The sequence below is a fragment of the Ptychodera flava genome, chromosome 13 (genome assembly GCF_041260155.1).
Source record: "Ptychodera flava strain L36383 chromosome 13, AS_Pfla_20210202, whole genome shotgun sequence".
Lineage (NCBI taxonomy): Eukaryota > Metazoa > Hemichordata > Enteropneusta > Ptychoderidae > Ptychodera > Ptychodera flava.
In genome coordinates, this window is record NC_091940.1 from 36,537,659 (window position 1) to 36,564,309 (window position 26,651).

At 35.6% G+C, this 26,651-nt stretch overlaps 1 protein-coding gene across 6 annotated transcripts in view; it reads left to right on the forward strand.

Annotated features, from left to right (window-relative positions):
- Window positions 1–26,651, forward strand: part of LOC139148327 (adenylate cyclase type 2-like) — a 158,831-nt gene that overhangs the window by 75,063 nt on the left and 57,117 nt on the right. For 4 of the 6 annotated variants that reach the window (XM_070719708.1, XM_070719707.1, XM_070719712.1 and 1 more), the window contains one exon: window positions 16,774–17,136. In XM_070719708.1, the coding sequence (XP_070575809.1) occupies window positions 16,861–17,136 (276 nt within the window). In that variant the 5' untranslated portion in view covers window positions 16,774–16,860. Of the gene's footprint in view, window positions 1–10,633; window positions 10,794–16,773; window positions 17,137–26,651 lie in introns of those variants that run through there. The other 2 variants (XM_070719713.1, XM_070719709.1) reach the window with 2 other exon arrangements.

Here is a 26,651-nt window from a genome sequence, read left to right on the forward strand (position 1 = left end):
ATATGCATATTTTATCTTTTTGCCATTTATAAGAACTGGCCATCTGTCTTAAGTTTTTCTTTCTTCAAGCTCAGAACTCTGGTGCCAAAAGATCTTACTGTACTACAACACAAACTCAGGAACAAATAGTTCAGCTGCGTTTTGCTTCTATGCAAAAAAAGGGTGGATAAAAAAAGTAAAAAGGTGGTATGTGGTTTGATATCACGTCTTTGCTGTTATGAATGTTGTATTGCCTTTTAGAGCAGTATATTAAAGTGATGTCAAGAAGTCACACAAGCAAATTTCCTCTCACAATCCTGAGTTTTAATCTTTGTTCAGTGTGGCAGAGATTTATTGAGTATTGAAGTATTCGCCGTATAAAGTGATTTGAATTTGCTTTCAGATGTGTATTTAGGCTCACTGTTGAGTTACACAAATAATGAATAAATCTGATATTGATATTGCATAAGGTGTACGGAATTTCATTCCCTTAAGTAAAGCCAAAACCCCTTTCTCTCTCTCTTTCAAAGAGCTATACATTTCCAGATTGTTTTACATGCACATGAAAGTGTGCAGCTTTTTAAAATGAAAAATAGTCTTAATTTTATCAGATAAAGGGTATTCTTTAAAGTAAAATGGTTACATTGTGTATGTGCACATTATGCAAATATTTGGTTAAATGCAATATTGTGCCTTGAAAATGATAACTATTGTGACAGACACATCTGTAGCCAGACGCTATCACTTCACTGCCACAGTCATCTGCCTGTGTAAAATAAAATGATGATCTTTTTGGAACAAATTGATATCACTGAGACATCAGCAAAAGTCGTTTTAGTCATAAAGTACCATGATAGGTTTGTTATCCCAAATCATATTCAATATTAAATATTACGGATCGTTTTGTTTTGATGATATAAATGCCCACAAATGCCAACTTGGGTCAGTACACCCCTTGTGTGCATGCATCGATTGATGCATTTTGCACATGTGTGTTGTCATTGTCAGTTGGATGTAGTTATCTCACCACAGTGATATTGCCATGGTACCCGACATTGGCTAGATATTGTTGTTTTATTAATGAAATATTAGTAATTATGTGACTGCATTGATTTCACCTGAGGCTAAGGGCATAATGACCACGCAAACGTTTCTCCTATTATTTGAAAGACACCCAAAAGCTATCGCCTGAAGAATACGGTCAATATTTATCAAGTCCTTTGGGAAGGTGTTTATCAATGTTTATTGTCCCAGTAATATCGCACAGTTGCTGGTCAATTGTGTCTGTTAATTACCAAGGAGATGATACATGTATCTTTGTATAAAGCTTGAAAGCTTTAAAGTAGCCATACTGATTTAGATTGTATTGAATCGGCAGGTTGCTGTTAAGCCAGAGGTGGTAACTGCCACAATATTGATCACATGCCTTCCTTTAACAGGTAAAATTCACAAAAAGTCTAACTGTAGGCTTCGGCTAATGTAGGCTTAGCCAATTTTTCTGTGTTGTAAGAGATGACTTCATTCTTTCAATAATAAAAACACATTTCTCCTGCCCACAAAAGAAAACATGCTCAATACCTTACAGGGTCACAGTATATTAACTGATTTTTGCAATATTCATTTCCTGAAATGCGCCGTCTCAACATCGTACCAAATGTTACTTATTGTATTTCTGAATTACACTATGATTTTTTCATGTCATCTGCACTATTATGTTCCCCCCTTGGACGGTACCTACTCTCAGATATCTTGCAGAAATGGTTGGTGTACGTGTTTTTCATAATATCACTGCATGATTTCAGTTAAGATCTTAAAAGTTTTATGTGTTTCCTGCATGAATTTCTATACCACAACAGAATGCTACCTTTGGCGTATCTTTAACTGAGGAGGAAGGATTGACAATCTATCTACTGATTCTCTGCTGTTTTTTCACAGTAATGAGTGGAGGTTTGTAATTGTGAAGCATATAATTGGTGGGCAAATTTTTTAAAAGAATGAACAATCAATCATACGTTACTTATATTTGTATCATTCACTCATATTCAACAATTTACCAACAGTTTTTCTGCACAGTACTTACTGTACGATGAAAAATAATTTTCAAATTCTTGGACAGGTGCTATACCTTGGACAAATATGAAATTGTATTTAATATTTCACTTTGATGTTCCCTATAGCTATATGACACTTGTTCATACATTTCCCTTTGTGCCAAGTGTTTTGAAATGGTTACATCAAGTGAGAAGATGTTAGTTAGTTCATCACAGTATACTCAATCACCTCAAACCTCGGCAAGTATTGACCTGCTCAAAGTCATATAAACTGGCAATATCAGCATGGTTGATTATTGACTGAGATGTCAGCAGTAATATTGATGTCTATAAAGGCCGTAAGTTACTGTCTCTGGCTCGTTGAAGTTTAATAGATTACTTTCATGTGTGGCTCTTAATGTTACTTTACTTTTAGAATCATGTTTTTTCAAGGTGATAGATCAGTCAATGCCCCTCTGTTGCTATAGTTGCCGTTTCTGTCTAGACATCCAAATGCTGGCTGATCAGTGTTCTTGCACTACCTAGTAAACACCTATTGCCTGGTCATGAGGGCTATAGCGCCCGTCTATTACCCCGAGGGGCTGTGTGTTACCAGAAACACATTGCTTTTCCCAGAGGCCGTAGGCCGAGGGGTATAGCGATGTGTTTCTGGTAACACACGGCCACGAGAGGTAATAGACGGGCGCTATAGCCCGATTAAAGACCAGATTACAGGTGTTTAAAACACACCACACGCTCATGTTATATTATGTTATAATCTTTAATGTGTTTTGATATTTTGCAACGCAACAATACATTATGACAAGTTTACTTGGCGATATTTCCACAGAGGTTACAGTAGAACATGGTACCACTTTCTTCCAAACACCATTCTAAGCATCCTTGGTTGCACTTGAATCTTTTTCGTCGACTAGCTGTTCAAGTTCCTACGCTATTGGAATGAAAATTTTTATATCTGTTTCACAGAGAGCAGCTAATCGCTCATCCCGGGCGCATATCATGAGTCACCGCCATTGTTTCAAAGCTGCAGACGACACTAAGGTCACGTGACCGGGCACTTTTCCAAATTTGGTCAAAACTCTTTCCTTAGGGAAACAGTCTTTCAAAAATTACCCTCTGACGTCACTTTTGTCGATTCCGTGGGGACAAAACGTATCTATTTTCTCGTCACATGACATATTCCGGCGAATCGCGACACAAAATGAGCATGTTGCATATTATAATAATAGATATATACCAGTAGTTGTTTTTATGATCCGCATGTTACTTTCAACTTGAACATTCATCCAAAGTTTGCTTTTCACAATATAAGTACAAATAAGAAAAGTTGAATGCTGGTATGCTCATTGTGAAAAAAGGGTAAAGGCAAAGCCTTTTTAATGAAAACTTTGTTTCTAAACAGGAAATGAAGTAAAACTGAATGAGTATTTAAATGTAAGTAGTGATATAACGTTGAAATTGTGTCATAAGATAAGTGTAGTGATTTAAGATATCATACAGCACAAGTCCTTTTTGAAAAAGAAGATCTATCAAACAATTACTGAACAATGTTTCACATGGATATTTTAATTCTCCAGTAGCTGAAATGTAAGTATAATGTGTCAAAGCTCATATTGCCCATATTGAAATTCAGATGGAGCAACATTATCTCTGGTCATTAGAAACATTGGCAACTACAGTATTGATAGTAGTTAATATTGGAATCACCCTGCCAGTGTCATCTTTGTGTTAAAAATACATTTAACTTCTGTGTATGAATATCTAATTAGATCTTTAAATTCTTTGACATGGATTGATTGTCATGCACAGTGTTTACATGGTGGCTGTTAATTGGAGTCAAAGGCTACGTTCAGAAAAATTCATAATGCTGCCTGAGTCATGCAGCGTTGGCATTGACTAGCTGCATACTCAATGCCAATAGAAGCCATCAGTATCAGGCCTAAATTTTCAATTATTTATACATTTCTCACGTTTTCATTGGTTTCACCCATTAAATTTACCATGACCGGACCAATTACGTGTAATAATAGATTTAAAGAGGGTCATACCAATTAGGTCATTAGTCTTAGATCTGTTCAAAGTTTGATTCTGATAATAGTTTCTAATTCAAGGCAATGGATGCATCTCCACTGTGCACTTGATCTCATTTGTACACACCTGACTCACTTCCAGACATCAATGATAAGTTGATGATGCTGAGACAGACTGAATGTTTCCAGTTTGTGACAAAGATTGGAACTAACCAATTGCTTGAAGATCAAAAAATCTCATACATAGATTGGTACTTTGTCTTTTGACTCAAGAGTGATCAGAGACTGGCAACTTTAGGGATGAACCATTTGATATGGGGGAGTTGACCCAATAGTGTGCAGACTGTAAACTGTAACTCATTCACAGTCAGACATTTTAACACCCCTATGGTTGTAAAATGGGTGGATGGATCTTCACAAGGTTCATGTTGGGGTGAAGATATTCATGTACATCATGTATGAGGTTGACCTAATGGTATAAAGCTGATGGCTTTTATCATGATTCATTGAGTGCCAAGAGGAGATGTTCAGTAGGTAGGAAATGGTCCACATATTGAGCATGATAACTGTCTAGTGTGAGCCATAGTGCACCTTTGTTGCCATTAGTAAGGGATGGATCATTTGATATTCTAGGGGAGGTATAGGAGGTTGATGAGATGGTATTACTTTAACCTGATCTACTGGATATTATTTTTTTTATGTTCTGAATTTTGGCAAATCTTTTTTTGCACTCCTTTAAGGTAGAACGCACCTCGGGGACAGAAATTCAGGCCTTCAAATTTTATCAATTTTCTTCTGACCTACCACTTGTGGGGGCTCATTTTGAAGCTCTTGGCGAAAGAAAAGTTTTCACTGTCTTAGTTTTTCGAAAATCGAAAATTTTATTTTTTCTCATAGAGTTAACACAGGGATGGCGGCCATTTTGGATTTCAAATATCGAGAAATCACAAGTTATTTGTCTCTCTAGTACCAAAGTTTGCACGGTGACCCCTGATTTTTATTCTTGCTTTGGTAAGAGAATGGTTAAAAGTTTCACTGAGGAAAGTTTGAGCAAAAGTTTAAGTCTTTCACTTTCGAGGTGCATATTACCTTAAGGAATTACTTGTTTCACAGCCAATGTATAAACTCTTTACTACATGAAAAAGGTTTTGCATTGGGTGCTTTAAATAAAATTCTTTACTTGATGTCCGTGTGCTGATAGGTTTTCTGATAAACTTAACAAAGCAAAGACAATGTTAATACTATTACAAATAAAAATATTTTTTTTGAAAAGAAACCGACTGAAACTGTGAGCTTGTTAATACACTTGTGTTTTTTGTCTGTGTGTGTTTTTTTCCCTGCTGGCTGGTAGGTTTTTCAAAAATCCAAGGACGGCAAACAAAGAATCTTCTACAAATGGCCATAGATATAAATAGGGACAGAAAATGTGTACATTATGTACAGTATTTACAATGTTTACACATGGTACTTGTAATGTAGCTCTCACCACAACTTGTCCTAAGAAGCACTGAAAATCTAATCCACCCTAAAAATTGCACCCAAAGGGCTAGCTGAAAAATGAAAAAATTCTTTCCAGAAAGTACCTTCTGGTGGGTTTGTTTTCTTTCGTTTTTGTTAAGCTATCTCTAGCTGATGTCTTTCTGTTGATGATGTCCACTGGGAACCTTTTTTCAATAGTTTCCAGTCCCCCTGCCCTCCCCCAGGATATCTTATCTTCATGTTTGTATGTATGTATGGATAAATACATCATTGTCTATTTAAGAATTCAAGACAGTTTGTCTTTCCACTCACCTTAAAGTGCTTTTTTAGAAGTCAAATTAAGAAATTACTATGTGAGGAGTTTGTTGGACAGGATTAAATATCTTGCGTGATGGACAGGATGAACTCTGTATTCTACCACACAAAGTTTTGATAGCAGTCCCTCCTTTCTCAGAGGACCTTCTGTTTTGCCAAATGTACTGTGTATTTGAGATTGTATTGACAGCAACAGATGTTAGTTAAGTTTGTTTAATTAATCAGCCTTTTCATGTTGATCTCCCAAATACATTCAAGATTACAAGTTGTTTCAGTGGACAGGATGCTGTAACGTTTGCAATGAGGACAAAGCTATATCAAGAACAGACTTTACATACCAGGTATATCAACATATGTTACACTAATTTGCTTTAATCATATTTTTAGCTTTGTTGTCAGCAACGCAGAGCTTATCAATTAGATCGTTGTGTGTTGTCATCCACTGTCCCATCGTTAAGTGTCTGTCTACCAGCATCCATCAACTTTTTTACATTCAAAGCTTTTCCTTCAAAATTACCATTCTTATTCCTTTAATATATGGTGTACAGGTTCCAAGGGACAACCTTTATCAGATTTTTTCAAATTGTGATGAAATATGCATATTTGTATTTTTAAGGCTAATTTTGCTATTTTGGGGCAAAATCTTATTAATGGCTGTTCTGGCAGCTTTTATTTGGTATGTAGGTCCCTAGAGATAACCTTATTTAGATTTGTTCAAATGATAAAATATGCAAATTTGTATTTTTAAGGCAATCTTCTTCAAAACTGCCTGTCAAACAGCTTTGATATGTAAGATATAGGTCCCTAAGGATAACATATTTCAGATTTCACATCGAGAAAAAATTATTCAAATTTGTTTTAGGGGACTCACCAAGCAGAAAAAATGTAAAAAACAGAAAAGTTGTCAAAAAATGTTTTCACCAGGTCGCAGTTCTTGAAATGAAGGGAAGGTGAAGTGACAATCTGACAACTCATCCATGCATTCATCCAGAACAAATAATATCCAAAAATAACCAAACAAAATGAACATCATTGTACTTTAAGACCTTTGAGATCTAATTATCTCTTTTACACTGCTTAAAAATGTGTCATTTATGTTTTCAGTTATTTATCCCTTTCAATGCAGCAAGTGTTGAACCTGAATTTCAACAACTGACACAATGAAATTATTTGACTTTGCAAAGCTCTAGAAATAACACATATTGAAAGCAAATACTCTGAATGTATTTTTCACCATCAAATGTCAAGACACCAAGGCTTGAACCTAACAAAGTGCAATAGCCCCTTGTGTGGTCTTCTCATGTTTTGCTTCACTGCAGAAATATGTGAGACTGGGGCAAGTGTTGCTCATAATTTCAACTATGAATGGCTTATTGCTATTTGCGTCCCTTTAATAACAGATTATGAAATAATAAGTTTGATATTCGTGGCAAAAGAGTAACACCCCACTTTATGGTTGTAGCTTGGAAGCAGACTGGGGGTCACTACACTACACTAAGATTTTCTGTTTCTGTGGAGAAATCTATTCAGAATCTGTCAATGAGCTTAAACTGTTACTCAGTTCCTTTCTTTATGTACTTTCATTTTCAAAACCAATAAATTCATTTATTAAGCTTCAATCTGGCTTGTGATAAGATTAGGAACTAATCCAGCTGTCGGACATGTTTTCAGAGATTGCAGTGTTTGTGTGTGTGTGTAGAATTCTAAGTAATCTTTGGAATTATAATTGTCCAGAAATGTCACTTAGCCAAATATTGCCAGCAGTGCTGTGATATATCATGATGATTAAACTGCGTACACTTGATTTGAATTGATGCAGCAGATAAATATGCATTCATGCCAAACTAAAACCCTTGTGCTAAAAGCATACACAGATGAATTGGCCGCACTGAATTCCTAAGGAGATGAAATCTGCAAGAGTAAAGTGCATAATTGTCTATAGCTTGAAGTGACAGTATGATTTTCAATCAATTCTCAGGAAATATTCTCATGCATGTGCAAAATATGTAGCTGTGGAAAATGCTCAAATCTGAAATATGTTTGTCACACAGAAAGGATTTCATTTTTTCTCAAAACAGTTTGTAATTAAAAGTTTCATATTATAATAAAATATCAAAAATGGCTTCTTACAGTAACTGTTGTAAAACCCCACTTCAAAGTGAGCAATTCTGCGAAGTTTGTATTCTGTATGTTGAGCTGTGTATGACATGAGTGTGGACTCTCCCAAAAAAGTAATATCCAGATGAAAGAGGATGTAGGTCAGACTTGACAAGAGATGGCTAGAAATGTCAAAGGGCAAAGGTCAGACTTGATCAGACCTTGTTCGAAAAGTCTCTCAAGGTGCTTGTATTCAATAGCCTTTACTTGGCTTCTGTCTATGATTTGAGGGAAATTTATTAGTCGGGTATTGCAAAAGGTGACAAGAGAGAACATTAAAACGATTAATTCCAGGCTTAGCCTAGTTTCTTACTTGCACACCAGTTAAATTTAGTTCAATTATTTGTCATATTGGTACATTCGAGGTCAATAATTTAATCAAATTTGTGTGAAAATATAATATTAACAGTGGAATAAAAAACATTCACCCTAGGCTTTTGTAATGTAGTTTCTTGTAAACCTTGAAAAGTTGTCTTGTCTCATTTATTTGGTCTTTTTAGGCAGGGTCTTTTGAAATGTTACGGCTGTAAAGGTTTTATAAAACACCTTATGGAATGAAATCGGTAAGATATCATAAATTTATCGCCATTTATGTAAATTTTTAATTCTGCTGGCAGAAACAGGGAGCTTATCATATAGGCTGATTGTCTGTCATTGTCCATCTGTCTGTCATCTATTAATATTTGGCTTCTCGTCTGTTGGTCAGATTGTTTTGAAGTTAGGCATGCACATTCCTGTGTTGACCTTACATAGGTTTCTTCATATTGTCTTGAATTTAATAACATCTTGTGCTGCGATCATCACATGTTCTTCGCTCATCTGATAAATGTCTTCTGCACACACCTAGATGGAATCTGACTACCTATGGTCACCGTTCCTTCTCTGCAGCAGCTCCTGTCCTTAGAAACTCTTTACCCCTGTACATAAAAACCTCTCCTAATGTCAACATTTTCAAAAGACGCTAAAAAACTTACATCTTCCAGAGACATTTTCATTGTAACTGTAAGTGCCACTGAGCATTGTTTAACTTTGGACATTTGGCACTATAGAAATTTTCTAGCCAGGATAGAGTTATGGCCGCATCTTGTCACCAAGTGTCATGATATACATAATGACGTCATCTGTTTGCCAGTAGAACTTGCAAAGTAATTAATGTATGTGTACCAACAAAGAATGAAGTGGAAATCAAGGTGTAAGAAGGACACCTGCGTAATGTAAATTATCGTACATTGAATTGAATAGAAACAAGATCCAGTTGAGTTTGATTGAAAGAAATACTACGCCTCTAGGTAAAGTCTGTAACCATTTCATAATGAAATCACCATATACATGAAGTTGAGTGATGGCGAGCATTTTGTAGCATCGCATGATTGCTATCGATCTCAATTTATTCTCTCAGTTCACTTTCTGTCTCACCTTTTCAAAAAACACAAGGAAAATCAGTAACATGCTTAGGTTATACACTGGATTTCAATAGGAATTTCAACCAATGTCACCAGATTCACTGTTGCCACAACAGTCAGAATGAAGAAAAGTTTTCAGAATCCTATGCAGGTTTGTTTACAAATAAAATGTTTACTGAGAACAATGCACCTAGCAACCAGAATGAAAGTAGTTCATAAATGTACAAGTTGCCCATATTTGGACAAAGTGTACCAGGGCATGATGGGGCAACTTATTGAACAAATAACTTCTCCTTATAGCATTACACCAGAACGTGGCTCAAGGTATATGATCAGCATCTATTCCAACCTTTTCTTAGTTTGATACATCTAAACAAAATGTTTGCATCTTTTCCAAAATGATCCCTTCGGGTTGTGTTTATGCAGATACTGAACATTACAATGTATTTTTGCTATCATGCAAACATAATTACTTCATATATTTACACAGTATATGCCTGTAATGGAAACGTGATGCATCCATGGATACTTTTCCTGGTCACTGTGATGGATATGGAGAAGGTAGATATAAGATCTTGCAGGTAAAATTCACCGATAGGGGAAACTTGTCCATAATCCTGATCACACCAAGAGTAACAAACAACCTTTTGCAGTTTTATGAGATCAAGTATTTGCTGTGACTGGAGTTCAAGCTCCAAAGAGGTGTCTATATTACAAAATGCATCACTAAAATGTCCTATGAATCAGTCATCTTTTCATTTTGTATATGTAATTGATTTCTTACTGTAGCAAATTGGAACATTATGTAAAATTAAGCAACAAGTAAAGTTACAGTGAACATTACATAGGATGCCTGCAAAAAAATGACCAAATGTCAGGACAGATTACGATGTATGATTTTGGACCATATGAATTATAATACAATACTCAGTACCTATGGCTATATCTGTGGCCTTGTTCTTGTCCTACAGTACGTTTTTGACTCCAGTAATCTTCCATCGTTAATGTAATGTGGAAAAGATTACGGATATATTTTATATCAAAAACATTAGGGTGATGTTGATAGCATGATACAACATGGCATTTTAATAGCCTTTTTCATACACCACAAAACAGCACTCACAATGCATCCCATTAATACTTGTAAAGTGATTTAATAGCAACCCCTTCATGGCTGTAAATAGATTCTAAGTGTTGAAAATATTTCATTGCTTCTCAGGGCCATATGCAGTATTCAAAATGCCAAAGTGCATAGATATTTTGAGTATATTATTCATCCAAACTGTGCCTCTGTAGAAAGTTGATGCTCACAGAATTCACACAGTGGACTTCAAACCTTCAGGACTAGTTCCAGGCTACTGGAGTCTGATGGCACACAGGTAGTCTTGATTCATTTATTATTCACACAGTTTTTAATCCTGCAAATACTATCTCTTTGAAGAATAAAGAAACGCTCAAAGAAATGAACAGTGAAGTTCTGAAGCGTATCTCTGCAACATGAATGATTTAAATAGCTGAATATTTCAAATGATGGGAATGGTCAGCAATGGTTATCTGAATAAAACTTGACAAAATGGGAATGTTGAGCAGATGCTTCCGCAGGAGTATAGACTCAAAACCTTTTAATTTCACTAAATGTGCTATATTTGAATATTTAAATTGTCAGGTTTTTCAAATTTTCACATTGTTAGCATGCTGCCCATGCTTGCAAGCCTCAAAGAAATTAAGCTTTCTTTGTTTTCGCACTTGAGTAGGTGATAAGATAATGGTGGAATATGTCTCCATGGTAATTTTACAAAACAATGCAATGTTAGATGGTTTTTCATACAACACTGTCAGTTTCCGATACAGCCTTCTTTGTTTGTTTATTTTCCTTTATAAGTCTGTGCTGTGCAACTTTTTTCACTTCATGCAATTTTAATTTGATATCTCATCTCATCTTGTATGATTTGCAGTCACGAAACATGTATAACAATCGTGATGTGACTTTTTATCACAGAGATTATGATGTCAATGTCTTAATGTGGTTTTACGACTTATCCGGACACCAAACTTGCTAATTACCCAGCAACTTGGCTGATGATATTGAGACTTTGATCAGTAATTACCAAAGCACTTCGGTAATTCACCTCAAACTTGATACTTGATCTGGCTGCAGTAACTCCATGGGTGGCAAAGTGTAAACGCAGACACAGACATCCTACAGTGCATACAGTGGTAGCATAAACCAATTTGAGACATGAGTTTGCTCTCGAAGTGTTCAACAGTGTACCCATACAAAAAATTGCTGAACAAAGTGACGAAAATGGCACAGGACAAATATAGCCCTGCGTACGATGCTGTGTGTTCCGCTACAGCTAATCGCCCCGCTCACCACAGCCCTGCAAAGACCCGTACGTAAGGTCGGTGACTTCAAATCCATTTTGGGACTTGACGTAAAAAGCCAAGTTACTGCCGATACAGCCAACACACAGCATCGTACGCAAGGCTAGCGAGAGAGTTGCCGACATCGACGGTTATTTACGAGAAGTGAATAAAAGACTGACATTTTTGGAAGCGATCGAGGAGCTGAGGTAGGCAGGGATACAACTTGGGCCCAAGAACGCTGAATTTCGGCAATAATTTGGCTTTTTCAAAATGGATTTGAAGTCACCGACCCTACGTACGGGTCTGTGCAGGGCTGTGGTGAGCGAGGCGATTAGCTGTAGCGGAACAAACAGCATCGTACGCAGGGCTAAGGACAAATACAACTTGCAATGCAGTAACCTGCCCAGTGCACCAAAAATATTTCGGTAACTTCAATGGACATCATGAACAGTCCTACTTAAATACAATTCGTGCTGATTTAGTCACAATTATTGAACACCACTCAAACTTTCAATCACTTTCCTAAATCGACTTACACCTGAAGAAATCGTAAAGGAAGCTAGAAAACAGAAAAGATTTTCAATCTCTCTGTCTCCATGCACTGGCATTCCTCGATCACATTTATGCTGATAGACAACCAGTTGTCGTTCGCTCCTGAAATTTTCGGAAATTTTGACGGTTTTCTTGGGTTCGCTGATAATATAATGGAAATAACAGACTCCGCTCTGACCATTAACGTTTATTTGTGGGCGCGGGCTCAAGGAAAGCCAAATTAACGGGCTCGGCAAGCCTCGCCCATTAATTTTTGGCTTTCCTCTCGCCCTTGCCCACAAATAAACGTTAATGGTCAGCGCGTCGCCCGTTATTTCTATAATAGTCAAGGCTTCCTGGCCTTTGACTTTAATAACCTGGAAATGTCCACTTATGAATTCACATCTTTGTTTGGTAAATGTTTGTACAGTTTTGATAACCATATCACTAGACTCTTTCAATTTCAGCGAAATATCAGAAATACAGAAGAAGCTTAGTTGTGAACTTTGACATATATAGAACATATTTTTGAAAAATCAGGTTGCCATGCAAATTGGTGCAGGCATTTACCTTCAGAATTAAAGTGTGTTAATAAACTCAACTACTACTTACACCCACTTGACAGGTTGCCTGGGTTGTGTCTTTGTTCAAATAGTACTTCAGCAATTTTAAAATCTTCAGTAGTAGGGATGAGGTATTTTCCCACTGTCACTGATCTCTGATATGTCCTGCAGGAACCACAGTTGTGCAAACGTTGACATCACCATTTAGTTTTAGCTGCACGGCCAAGATAAAAAGTAATCTTGAACTATTATGATTATGATTATCAATAATTTGTTTAATGCTGGAAAATGAGTCCTGCTCCCTCTAATCCGATCTTCCTACGTTTCTGTCTGTCCCTTTACATTTGCTTCACTTGGCTAGATGAACTCTGAATTACACTCTCTCAATGAACTTTGACTTTTCAACAGTCACCTCGTACCTATTTAAAGTGCCTCCCATCTTCCCCTTCCCATCATTCCTGCCTCAAGTGTTCACTATATCATGCACATTGGAGTGTAGGTATTTGGTATTTTGAAGTAAAGTTGGACATGAACGGGATAAGGACACGCATGATGTTGAAAGGGATGGATTTTGTATGAAGTTGACAATCATTAAATGGATCCTGTGGTACTTTCTGATGTGAAATCTATTGTGATTACTAAGGTTCTGATAGCTCTGTCTGTAATTTAGACATTCATTAATTGTTGTTCGCCAAACTCATTTGTTCAAAGACTGTTGAAAGTCAAGAAAAGAAAAATCGTATTTTGCAGATTGGTGTCATTACATAGTGAACACTTTGAAGCACTTTATATAAGTTTGACCGCATTCATCTACCATCTGGGAACTGGACAGTTTACAGTTAGTAAACTATATATATCACTTTGCTTGAACCACACTTGATATTGTTTGCACTAGTGACTAGGTATTAGTTTCACCAGTGACAAACACATCTCTCACATTACAAGATGTTTTACATTTCTGTAAATGATAGTGTTTGGGATGTGCACCATACACAGTGCAGTACCAACACATATACACATCACATAACATAAATAGTTTCTCGTAGAAACTGACACTGCTCTTCAAGAAACAAAGGCTTCTTTACCTTGTGATGGCACTGTTTGATTTGAAATGAAATGATTAAGATGATTTCTTTTTATCATCACAATTTACTTATTTATGTGATAGTCTACAGTAAGTAGAGTACCATTCTTGGCAATAAGTACACTTGAGAGAATGCCTGATGGTTGGTATTTGCCCCTGCCCAGATGGCTAACCTTAAATGTCATGATTTAGTGTTTCTGAGTACTGCAACAAACAAGTCAACAGTTTCGGGCTCCAACATCATCTAATATGATACAGTTCAACTTTTTGAAGTCAAGTTAGCGATGCATTTGTTGCTTTGATTAAATTTGTGTGCGATGTGTATTAGTGAGTAAGTATGGGTAAGTGCTTCATGAACTCTACAGTGTTTGGAGCGGTCACGATCAGAAAATTGTAACAACTCAGCTCGGTTATTGAACCACTCACTTTTGAAGGGTGGGGATAGCCTAGTGGTTTTAGCTGCAATGTCGTCTCTATATGACTGGGTGCCATATGTTTTGAATTTCGAATCTGATCAGGAATTTTACTGGATTTTCATAAAGTTGTCCAGACATCAAAGGGACAATGCACTAAATTAAATGTGAATAGCACTTGCATGCAGAAATGCTATTAGGTAAAACTGTGCCACAAATAATCAATTCTATTTTTATGTAGGTAAATTGCACAATTTAAACCAAATAGACACAAAAAACAGGTCATTGAATACTGCACATACACACTAGTGTCATTGTGCTTCAATATTGTTGCCCAATTCATAATACTTACAAATAAATGTATGTCTGTGAAAGACACAGGCAGAGTGAATTCAGCAAATTATTCATATATTCAAATAGCTACAGAGATGTCACTGAACTTTCTGATCAGTTTCAAATTGTTTCTCGATGGCAGCCTTCTTTGATCATCATGCGCAATCCAGATATGGATAAAAATATCATATAGATAACGGCGAGTCCTTTTCAGAATGTACTCATTTAATCAGATTAATTGAAACGATGAAATGTCATGTGATTATTGTTGTGATTCACTGAAGTGTGAAATGACTGTTATGTTATACGCTTTGTCAGCACTCAAGTAATGTCACAAAACCCCAATCAATAGCAGATAAATACATCAACTTGTCAAGCCGCCCACAGAATAAAACCTGTTTGCAAGTATAATGTATCATTTTATAGTTCATTTCTATGTAAATTACAAGAAATCTTGTATCCAAATAGGATTATGAAAGTCTTCACTGCAATATTGTGGTTGAATTTCTAAAAGGATGTTTTTCTATGGAATTGTGACTTGCTTCAAAGTACTATCAAATGATGCAGTGCTGAGCCAATGTCAGGCAGAGTATCATTTCTTTGTACTGCATCAAGTGTAAACATCTAGTTCCAAAAAAATTGTTTTAAATGACATTTTATGGAATTATGTATTGATTTTTCTCAATTTTTGTCATGAGTTTTACTACACTGTACCCAGTCATAAAGAAATGTGTCAAAATTCATGAAATAAGTGTAGCTTGTTAGTTAATTTGCGTATTTGAAATCATAGATTGAAATAACCTTGAATCAATCAAGTATTACTTGAAAGTCAGTGTACTGTACAGAAACTTATTGTTCATTTCCATCAAAAAGGAAACAAACTGTTTACATAATAGCAAAATGATGGTTACAAAGATTCGAATATTTTACATCTCAGATAATTTGTCGTGGAACTCTTGCATTCTGCATCCCTATAATGATTTGTATGTAATTGGTAGGACAAAAATGCAATCAAGTTAATAAAAATCAAACATGCAAGGTCACAGTACAATCTTCAAAAGCATTATTTAATGTTCATCTATTAGATGATTTGATGATTATTACCATAACTAAACATTCCCTGAAAATTAAAAAAGCCATCAATGTTGCTGAAAGTCCATCTAGAAGTGACCATAGTTCAGAAAACAATGCAAGCCCTGCCATACTGCAGTCATTCAACCAGTAGAATATCTATCAAATTTATCCACATGTTCTCCCACATTTCTTAATCCAGAATATTACTGTTGATGTAATTATATTAGTGTACTCCCTACTGTTGTTTCAATCTTGAAAACCATCATCAACGACTCGATTACAAATATTGGAAGGGAATATACCATAGTATCTTTAAAAGTTGTGAATTATATAATTAGTTTGCTGTGGCTTCATGTGTTTAAATTTTACCACTATGTTACTAGACATGTCAGACCTTGCGGTTTCTTACGAGCATTGTAGATTTTATGTTCTGAAGTCTAAATTGTAGATTCCAAGGAAAACATTACTATGATGGAATGCAGGTGCAAGAAAGTCTTGACAGTGTTCTCACTAACAGTGATACAGTCATATTGTTCTCGGTGACAAAGATGAATGCGTGCAGGAAATTAGGGTGTTAAGGATAAACCTCTGTACATTCTTTGAAGCAGGTGGACCTGTATTTCAGCTTATGAATCAATCAACAAATTAACAGATGAAAAGACATCCTGATAGAGACAGATGAAAATAAAACTTAATGGCCAATACACCCATGCATGCATTATCTCCAAAAGTGCCAGGAAAAATGATTCATTATTTGATCATGAAACGATTATTTATTCATTACCAAATGATAAGCGTAAGTGGCAAACAAGATTACGCCAAGGCCGTTGTATTTCTGGGTCTTGTCAAGAGAAAGATCAAGAATTCTGCCAGATTGGTTTTCCTGTGACATTTGAGAATTTTTTTTGTCTCTCATTCATTCTGGAATAACATTATTTTCAAAATTATATGGCTTCATCTTTGAAAAGACTTTTCTCTTCTCTTTTCATTTCAGATTGGACTGAAAGTTTAGATCCTGATACATTGCAAAACCTATTTTTGTACCTGTTTCAATTCTGGCTCAGGCTTGCCCATCACAACAATGTCTATGTTTGATTATGGCACCAACTCACAAAATGGCAATGACCTCACTCTTGACTCGGTGGAAATCGAAGAAATATTCCAGGACCGGGACAGAACTGCTAACCAATCTAAATGGTCGCTGCCAAATCTCAAAGAGCAGTTTCATAAAATGGAAATAGAAGCATTATACAGAAGATACAGAGTACAGCAACGTCATTCGTTACTGATAACCCTTCTAATTATTGGCCTTTGTACAGGCCTCAGTCTAATCACACTCATGTTGGTCCACTACAAGGTGAGTTGCCATCCATTTGAAATAACCTTATTCTGTTTTATACAGCATGATATGCATTGTAAATAAATTGTAATGTGTTTTTCTTTTAAGCATTACAAATTATGTAAGCAGTGCTTTTGGTCAAAATTATAGAGACATGCATTCTTATAAAGAAATAGTTGTACAAGACAAAAAGTAGTAATTATTTAGTGCTTCAAAATTAAGATTTATATCCAAACTATTACATAGGCACTGAAAGAATGATTTATGAAATCAAATCAAAATTGAACTTGTTGGAGACTGTTGGAACTTGAAGTTCATCAATTACTCATTCCCAATGAAATTTGACCTTGCAATTTTGAAAGGTAACCTTTTAGGACAGATTATATTTGGATAGGATTATATTGTGAGTCATAAATAACTTCCTGTAGTGACAGTTTCTGTCATGTATGTGATGATGAGAACTGTGAAATGGTTGTAGTGATTAATGAATGACCCATTTCCAATTAATCTATAATTAGTCAATAACTGTCGTGACCTAAAAGTAATAATTATTAGATATTGATAGTACTTTTGTTCAACATACAATAATGAACAAATGTTACATTGTTAGCTTGATTGCATGTCAGTTATTTGGAGGTTGCCTTAAGGGCCAGGAATCCTGCAAATAAAAAATGAAATGATTAAAACCTGTTTATAGAAGATGCGATGAATTACACCATCGTTTTATGAGTCTGTTAACCATGGCAACAACAACTACGATTATTGTAATTGTCAGTTGAATTTATGGTAAACCATACCATAGATCGTAAAACTGAAACCCTACCGTCAATTGAATTCATGGTAACCCACAGACAGTAAAGAGGAACCGCTATTTTTCTATGATAAACTTACCATTTATTTGTTGTTATTTCAATTACTGTAATCCATGTCTTTTTTAGCTAAATTTAAGATGCTACGAATTTAAACTTTTCCCTATATCTGCTGTGGTTATGAATTCTTTTTTTGGTTTGGATGTCTTTTTTTATGGATTAGAAACATGCTGATTGCAAAGAAAATCCAAAAATGTTAAAAAAGTATGCAGTTTATTCATAGTGTTTCACAGAATTACATTTGTTGGAGTTAGTAATTGCAATAAGAAATTCCCACCTAGTATTCCAACAATTGTAATTTGTTGCAGTTTTTCCAATAGGAAGGACAAAACCTTGCTCAAAGGAATACTTTTTGTATGGCTCAAGTTCAATATTGAAGCAGGCTACATGTATAAAATCATGAACTTGTGAACCCATTAATTTACACAAGTTTTGTAATCATGAACTTATGAACGCATTAATTTTACACATCATGACCTTGTAGGGGCTTTGATTTGAATGGATGAAAATTGTCACGAATGCTGGCATTAATGTGACTTTTACTTTAATGCAAATAAGGTGATGTTGTAAACTTTTTGTGTAAAACTCGCCATTCTTTTTTAAGGACGGAATCAAATTAATAGCAGTTTTGATTATGATGTCTTTGCTCAATGACTAGGTGTTGTATGTTGTGAGTTTGAATCTGGTCAAAAATTTACTAAATTTTGCATGTTGGCAAAGAAAAGTCTATGAAATAAGAGTTTACATTTCGGCAATCAGTATGAAGGACTGAAATTCCTGCAAGAGTATAGTATACAGGCTTCTGTACAGGCTTCACAAAGAAAAATTACTAAATTTATGTGAGTAGAATCCCTAATTGGTTTGGAAAGAAGTATAGTGCCCTGACCCAGGTCATTGGTTCATGATCCTGCCCAGCAAGTGTAATCTAACTTTATGCGTGTCAACCATTTTCATCTGGATGCCGGTAACACCTGCCAATGTAACTCTACATTACATGGTTAACATTTTCTATTTGAATGGTTGTTAAGAAGCTCATAAAACTTATGCTGAAACACTGTTGGGTTTTGAGCTTATTGTCAGAGAACAAAAGAATGAAATCTTGCTTTAATTCGATTAAAGAATTATCATTGACTATTAATGGTTTAGCAGGGATAATTACAGCAATCTATGATGTTCTGTAAATGTTGATTGTCATTCATTCTTTTAGAATTTGATTTTCAAAATTCCAACTTGTAAGTGTTGTCATAATTCATCATAATACATAATGACAACTGTCAGATATAATATTGAAATCCACCTGAATCCAACAGGTGATTGTACAAACACTGTGGATCAGAACTTCTCGTCCATTGCAAATGCCAGAATGAAATTAAGCAACAATTACTGCCGCAGATTGGTACAGAGGAGATTTAGGTACAATGCACAACATGTTGTTGTACATTGAGCCACCCGGCAGAGTGCTCTATGGAGCAAATTGTAGTCAAATTGGATGTATACCTGTTTTTGAGGAGATTGTTAGTATTATAGTTTATCAGTATATGTGTTTCTGGCATTTTAAAGTGGTTTCCCCTGTAGTTTGAGCACCTGCAAAGGAGATTGTAAACTCTAAGCTGAGTGAACATCATTGAACAAAATTCAGAACCCAGAACTGAGCTTGATAAAGGATAGGAATAAATCACCTGTGGGGGCTATGACAATTGAAGTCCAGCAGACAATGAAACATTGACAACTTTAGTATTGGGAAAGGGCATGCCAAACATTCCACTAGGCGAGGACTTAAAGCAAAATTGCAAATTAATGTTTACGCTGCTTTGAATTTACTTCCATGTTAATGTAATTTGTTCTAAAACCTGAATTTTCCCTGTCATCAAAGCGTGTTTTGGTGTACTCTTTCTATGCTAAGCTAGTACAAAGGCCCTAATTACTTGGCATATTACTATTTTAACTTAGCCAGCAAGCAAAGCTCTTGTCCTCTCGGAATAAGCTACTGATGTACTTGACAGATTAAATTCATGATTATAGTTTTAGTTGTTTAAAATTTGTTTCAGACCTGTTATATAAAGGTATGTAGAAAAATTACAGCAGTGACATAACACATTTTTTTGCTCACATTTGGTATATGCATATATATATATATATATATACCAAAGTGAGCTTACATGGTAGGTCTGTAGCATCTGTATATATGTATGTATGTTGGTATCTGCAGATGTTTGTCCATCCATATCATAAACTCCAAAACCGCAGCACCTACCATTTTAGTATTTGGTATACAAGTGTACCTAGGGGTGGAGATGTGAATTTGTTCAACTGAACATGTCAGTGTCAACAATATGCAAATGAGGTAAAAAAGGGAAAATCCTGCTTATTGCTTAAACTCTGTAACCACGAACCAGATTTGGTTGAAACTTGGGGTGCAGGTTCTTTATGGTGACTTTAGTTTGCTTTGTTCAAATTGTGGTGAAATTTTGATAGTTGTATTTTTGGAGAAATTTTTCCCTTTTTCTTGTCATCTCTGAAAGTGCTGGTCCTATTGCCTTGAAACTTTGTATGCATGATTCCAGGATTAGCCTCTGTCAGATTTGTTCAAATTGTGGTGAAATTTTTGTAATTGTATTTTTGGGGCAATTTTTCCCAATTTTAATCAAAAAATTATTTTCTCCCAAAGTTCTAATTGGATTGCTTTGAAAGTTGATAGTGTTAATCCTAGGCTTGTCTTTTGTCGGATTTGTTAAAATTGTGGTAAAATTTTCATATTTGTATTTTTAGCAATTTTTTCCATTTTTGGTCAGAAAATCACTTTCTCTGAAATCGCTATTCCGATTGCTTCGAAACTTGATATACATGTTCCAAGGGGTAAACTTAGTTTATAAGTATACTCTCTCTGGCCTGCCACATCGAACCGAATGTGAGCCAAGTGTTATTGACTCTATGTTTCTAACAAGTTTTGAATTGGTGGATGTGTTGCCTATGGGAATTCTTGAATGTCACTCAGATATAGTGCATCTCAGCACCGTATCCCTGATGATTTCCAAATGCTTACAGATAATAAACTATGATTGCCATGTAGGTGCTGTCATGAGTAAAAACATCAAGATAGCATTTCTGTTATCAAAAGCATGCATTATTGCCTGACAGTGGAACTCCTACGTTTGGCATTCTTTCCAACTTCTGTCACACAGACATCTCTTTACTTGATATTTAAATCTATTGATAACTGTTCATTTGGTAGTGCAAGTCAATACTGGTTGTTATCTCATGCATGGTTACTTTATTTTCAAATGAAAGTTTCATGAGATAGTAAATTGTCATGTGTGTTTAGAACTGCATGGAAAAAGTGCGTGAGGCATGAAATCTCGTTCAGTTAAAGCTACAAGGAATAGATGCCTAAAAAATTATCAGAACTAAATCGCTGATAAACGATAACCACATTGTGAACACCTGTCCAAGATTTGTGTCTATGGGACGCTGTGCAGAATTGGTGTAAAACTGTTCTCATCTCATTCAACAGCGATGGCAGTATTTTCCATTTGTATGAGTCAGATATGCCAATTCAGACATGATTACCATGGACTTAACAGTGAGGGGGAAATTTTCCCAGCTTATAGGGATTTCACAAGCTTGGATAGTAATGGTTTTTGTTTCAGCAATGAAATAAACATGACATTAGAGTGCAAATTGCAGGATTTCCATGACATGTTTTAAAATTGATTAGTTCTACCATTTTTAGATCAAAGATGGTGCATTATTAATCACAGTCATTATGAATTCATAACACAAGATGTCAAAAGCATCAAGAAATAGGAACTGCGATGTCGTTTTCCTACATTTACAAAAATAAAACATCCTGTTATTGTTCATGCTACATAATGCATGTCGTGTGAGACTGAACAGCTTGTTCCATTTATAGTCTGTGGTTGTGAAATACTTATTGGTCAGTTTGTTGAAAATTTGTTACATTTGAGCAAATGAGCTAAATAAATGTGAAAAACAAACATGCATATAGCCAAATATCATTTGGCAATCAATTCTTATCCAAGTTATATTTAATGAGTGTCGATTATTATTATCGTCATTATTGTTATCCTTATTATCCCATATGAAATAGAAATGTACAGTGGTGTACAGCCTTAAAAACTAAGAGATCAATAAAGATAAAATACTTTTGCAATTACAAAGATTTGCTGTACTTAATGAATGTAAAATTCCAAATAACAAATGCATCATTTGTTGAACGACAGCAGAACAGTAAAGGAGGGACCATTTGATATTCTAGGGGGGCTTGCATTGATTTGTTTTCTCCTCGCTTCACTCTGAATTATTTTTTTCAATTGTGAGCAAAGTCTTGCAACTTTCTTTTTCACCTCTTCACTCAATTGAATCTTTTTTGTGTGTGTCAGATGTGTGTCTGTTATCTGCTTCTTTTTTTAAAAGGCAAACCTCTTTGAAATTTTTTTTAAATCTTCCAGAAACCCCTCCACCCCCCCCCCCTAATCTACTCAGGTCCACTCCTAAAGGCACTAGTTATGTACACTATTGTAATAATAAATTTGCACTGGTAACTGTAGCTTCTACTGTAGAAAACTGGTTGAGAATTCTCACTGCTGAGGACACAAAGTACGGTATTTATTTATTATTTATTTATTTATTTATTTATTCAGATCCAACAGGCGAAAGGCCCACTTATAGGTCTGACAATAAGAGCAAGGATAAAAATCTGACACAAACATACACGTATACGAACCTATTACACACAAACATTATCTGTACAAAATGTCTTTGATGGCCCGACGAAAGGCAGACCTAGTAGTAAAAATGTCAACAGTATTATATTTACATACTAAATTGTTATAAGCAGACATGGATCTTGGGAAAAAGGAATACTTCCTAACGTTTAGCCGAGATCTCGCGGGTTTTAAAGACTCAGAGTGACGGGGTGTCCTCATTGGAAAGTTGTAATTAACCTGTTCTACAAGATAGGGTGAGTCGACCTCGGAATGAACGCACTTGTGTAAAAAGTTAAGATCAGCGGCCTTGCGACGAGAGAATAGCTGGGAGAGGTGAAAATATTTACATGTCTGTTCATATTGTTCTGATACATAGGGAATGTTTTGTTTAAAACAGAGAAATTTAATAAATTTCAACTGAACAGTTTCAAGTCTTTCAACGAGATATTTTTGGTTCGGAGACCAAACAGTGGACGCATATTCAAGATTTGATCGAACTAAGGAAATGTACAAAGTCCGCAAAGCCTGTATATTGGTGAAAGATTTACGGGTGCGCTTAAGAAAACCTAGCATTTTGTAAGATTTACTGATAATGGAGTTAATATGAGTTTTAAAGTTTAAATCGGATGTCAGGGTTATACCTAAATCTTTAACTGAAGACACCCGTTGTAGCATAGAGCCGTTCAGTGAATAATCAGCGACTATTTTGTTTCTTTTGTTGGTGAATGATATAATACAGCATTTAGAAACATTAAGATTCAGTTTCCATTTTGCACACCAATTCGATATATTGTTCAAATCTTGCTGAAGAAATATACAGTCATCAGCTGAGTCCAGACATTTGAACAATTTTGTATCGTCTGCATAAATAGACAAGGTTGAATGGGAAATAACAGTAGACACATCGTTTACATAAAGAATAAAAAGAAGAGGGCCAATTAAAGAGCCCTGGGGAACACCAGAAAGAACTGGCTTCCAGGAAGACTGTTTACCGTTTAAAACTACTCTTTGAGATCTACCTGAGAGATAGGATTTCAGCCACATTAGCAATGAACCTGAAAATCCATAATATTTCGTTTTATGAGTTAAAAGTTCGTGAGACACAGAGTCAAAGGCCTTACTGAGATCCAGATAAATGGAATCGACTTGTTGCTTAGAGTCAAAAGCTTTGGACAAATGGTCAACATATGAAATGAGGTTAGAAACGGTGTCTCTGTTCTTAATGAAACCGTGTTGCTCAGAGATGAGAGTACTCTTGACATGCTCAAAAAGTTTTGTATATACAGATTTTTCAAAAATCTTGCTTATTAGTGACAGCAGGGATATCGGTCGATAGTTCGTAACATCATGACAATCTCCTTTCTTAAAAACTGGCATGACATTGGCTGTTTTAAAATGAGATGGAAAAACACCAGATGATAAAGATATGTTAAAAATCATGGTCAGTGGTATAGCAAGTTCTTCGGCACAATTTCGTAAAAAGATGCCGGAAATGTTATCCGGCCCACAGGCTTTGTGTATATTAATATCTTTAAGGTGGTTTTGTACTGTGTCAACCGTAACAGACAGGTTAGACAGTGCGTCTTGTGTTAAATAGTTCAGTTCCGGAGGGTTTTCGGATTCTGGCGTTGTAAAGACGCTGTAAAAGAATTCGTTGAACATTTCTAGTATTTCAATCTGATCACTTGTTTCTTTGTCACAATATTTCATGTGATTCGGGATAGATGTAGAAGAACTCAATAATCACTATTAGGTCCAGTGGCAGGTACCATTCTGATTTATTGCCCGGTTTTAGACAAATTAAATGAAACCATCGTGAAAATGAATTAATGGTCATGACCATTAATTTGTTTTCGCGATGGTTTCATGTATCGTGTCTAAAACTGGGGTCGAATACATGCATGGTCACCCATTCATTATCTTTCAACATGTCAAACATTATAAGTAGTATCTCGTAGCAAACAAAATTCATGAAAAATGGCCGACTTTGTAGTTTGTGCAAATTTCCAAAAATGAAATCTAGTTGAAGAACTCTATTTCTGTGATAGTTTAGCTTTTAATGAATTCCACAATTCTTGCCTCTCGTACAACAATGTAGATCTCATTGCCAAAAGCATCATTTGGTGTTGGTGGTAATTGGGAGTTCACTCTGATGGGCAGCAGCTGTTTGCTGTCATAATGCATTGTCTGTGTCACCAGTGGGTCAAGGTAGCCAGTGTAGGGTCATTTGGTAAACAGGAACTTCATCTACAGAGTAAAATAATACTTAAGGACATGACAAGAACCACTTTAAGAAACTGCATTATGTTTACAAGTAAACTCACTTGACAAGGCACTGTCAAAACCAGTCACTTGTTCATAAAAATACATCATAAAACCAAGTCATAAAGCTGTTTATACCTGGCTTCCACAAGTGTAGCACCCTCTGCATTGGTAATGCAAATGTTATAGCTGTACAGATAACAACAGGTACAGCAATCAGTGAGAAGCAGTGTGTTTTATGTGTGCTTACAGTTGGGCATAGGGCAGTGCATGAATTGGGGGCACTTATCACCCCTTCAGCCTTAGCAATGTACTTTTAGGCTATCAAAATACATGTACAGTGCATGCATAATAACAAACTGGCTTGGGTCAGATGGTTGAGTGTTCGGTGCTCAATAGCACACGATGAGATTGCTATACAATAAATGGCAGTACATACGATAGCTTCAGAGTTTTCTCATAATGGAACTTTGACATTTTATTAGTATATACTCATTACCTCAACACAAAAGCTAAAAACATTTTTTATTTGCTAGCTCACAGAATATAACATAAATCTCTATTGCCATAGAAAGCTAACATTTGCTTGTTGATACAACTTTTTGATTGGTGACTTGAGGAGACAGTTTTGAATCCAAACTTTTGTGTGCCAGTCTCATGAAATACCAGTTTCATTTGATGATTTAAATAATAGATTGGATAGATTTTCATGAAATTGATCAATTTAAATGTGTCAGTACATGTCAGATAGCCTGTTCAGTCCTGGCATACCGGTATGTCCAGTAGAAATATACCGTAGATTGGAATCAATAGCTTTATTGAATTTATTTTTGGCTATGCCATCGTATAGTATATGAATTATTTTTTATCCTGTACACATACAGACTACCAGCTTAATTTAGTGTATGGAAAGTGGTGGACATTGAAAAATGCAAGAATAAAGATTGCTGTCACTTGGTGCTTGAAAAACAAACTTATCTCTACTAGTGATGATGATTAAAATTCTATTCTTACGCTTTGTCATTGGAAAGAAGGAATTTGAGGAACCAAGTAGTTTCCAGTCGTGTATTTAGTGAAGATCAACTGATATGCTATATGCCTTTGTACGGAGAGGTTATTTAGTACACACTCTAGACAGCTCTCTGACTTGCTATATGGCATACTGATGTGTGAAGGTTGTAGTACAGAAGAGTAAGATTTCACATGCCAGTGTGTACCATAATAAATGACATATCCTAAACGACAGAGTTGCGTATTTCCTCAATATATTCAACTAAAGGCTATCGTGTTTTGGCACCATATAGCCTCCTTTGAATATTTAGTACTACATTGCTGCTTCTGGGCAGTGAGTTTGATCAGAGTAGAGAGTAGAGTGACAATCTATATCATGTAATATGATCAATTCACTCAATTTGTGAGCCAAGATTAGCCTTACATGATTGAGTTTACCGTTCGTGCCCTGTCATATTGCTGTGTTATTTTGTAGAGCCACAACTAAACAGTGTACCTATATTACATATCGAAGTATGACTTTATGTCCTGCAACTACAGGAGTTTTGATGGCGAAGTGTATAAGTGATTCTCAGGCAAGTTAGGTATTTTCAACTTTAAAAAATGGTGATAGATAATCATAGTGTTGGGTTTATGTTACTGATGTACTATAGGATATTTGTCA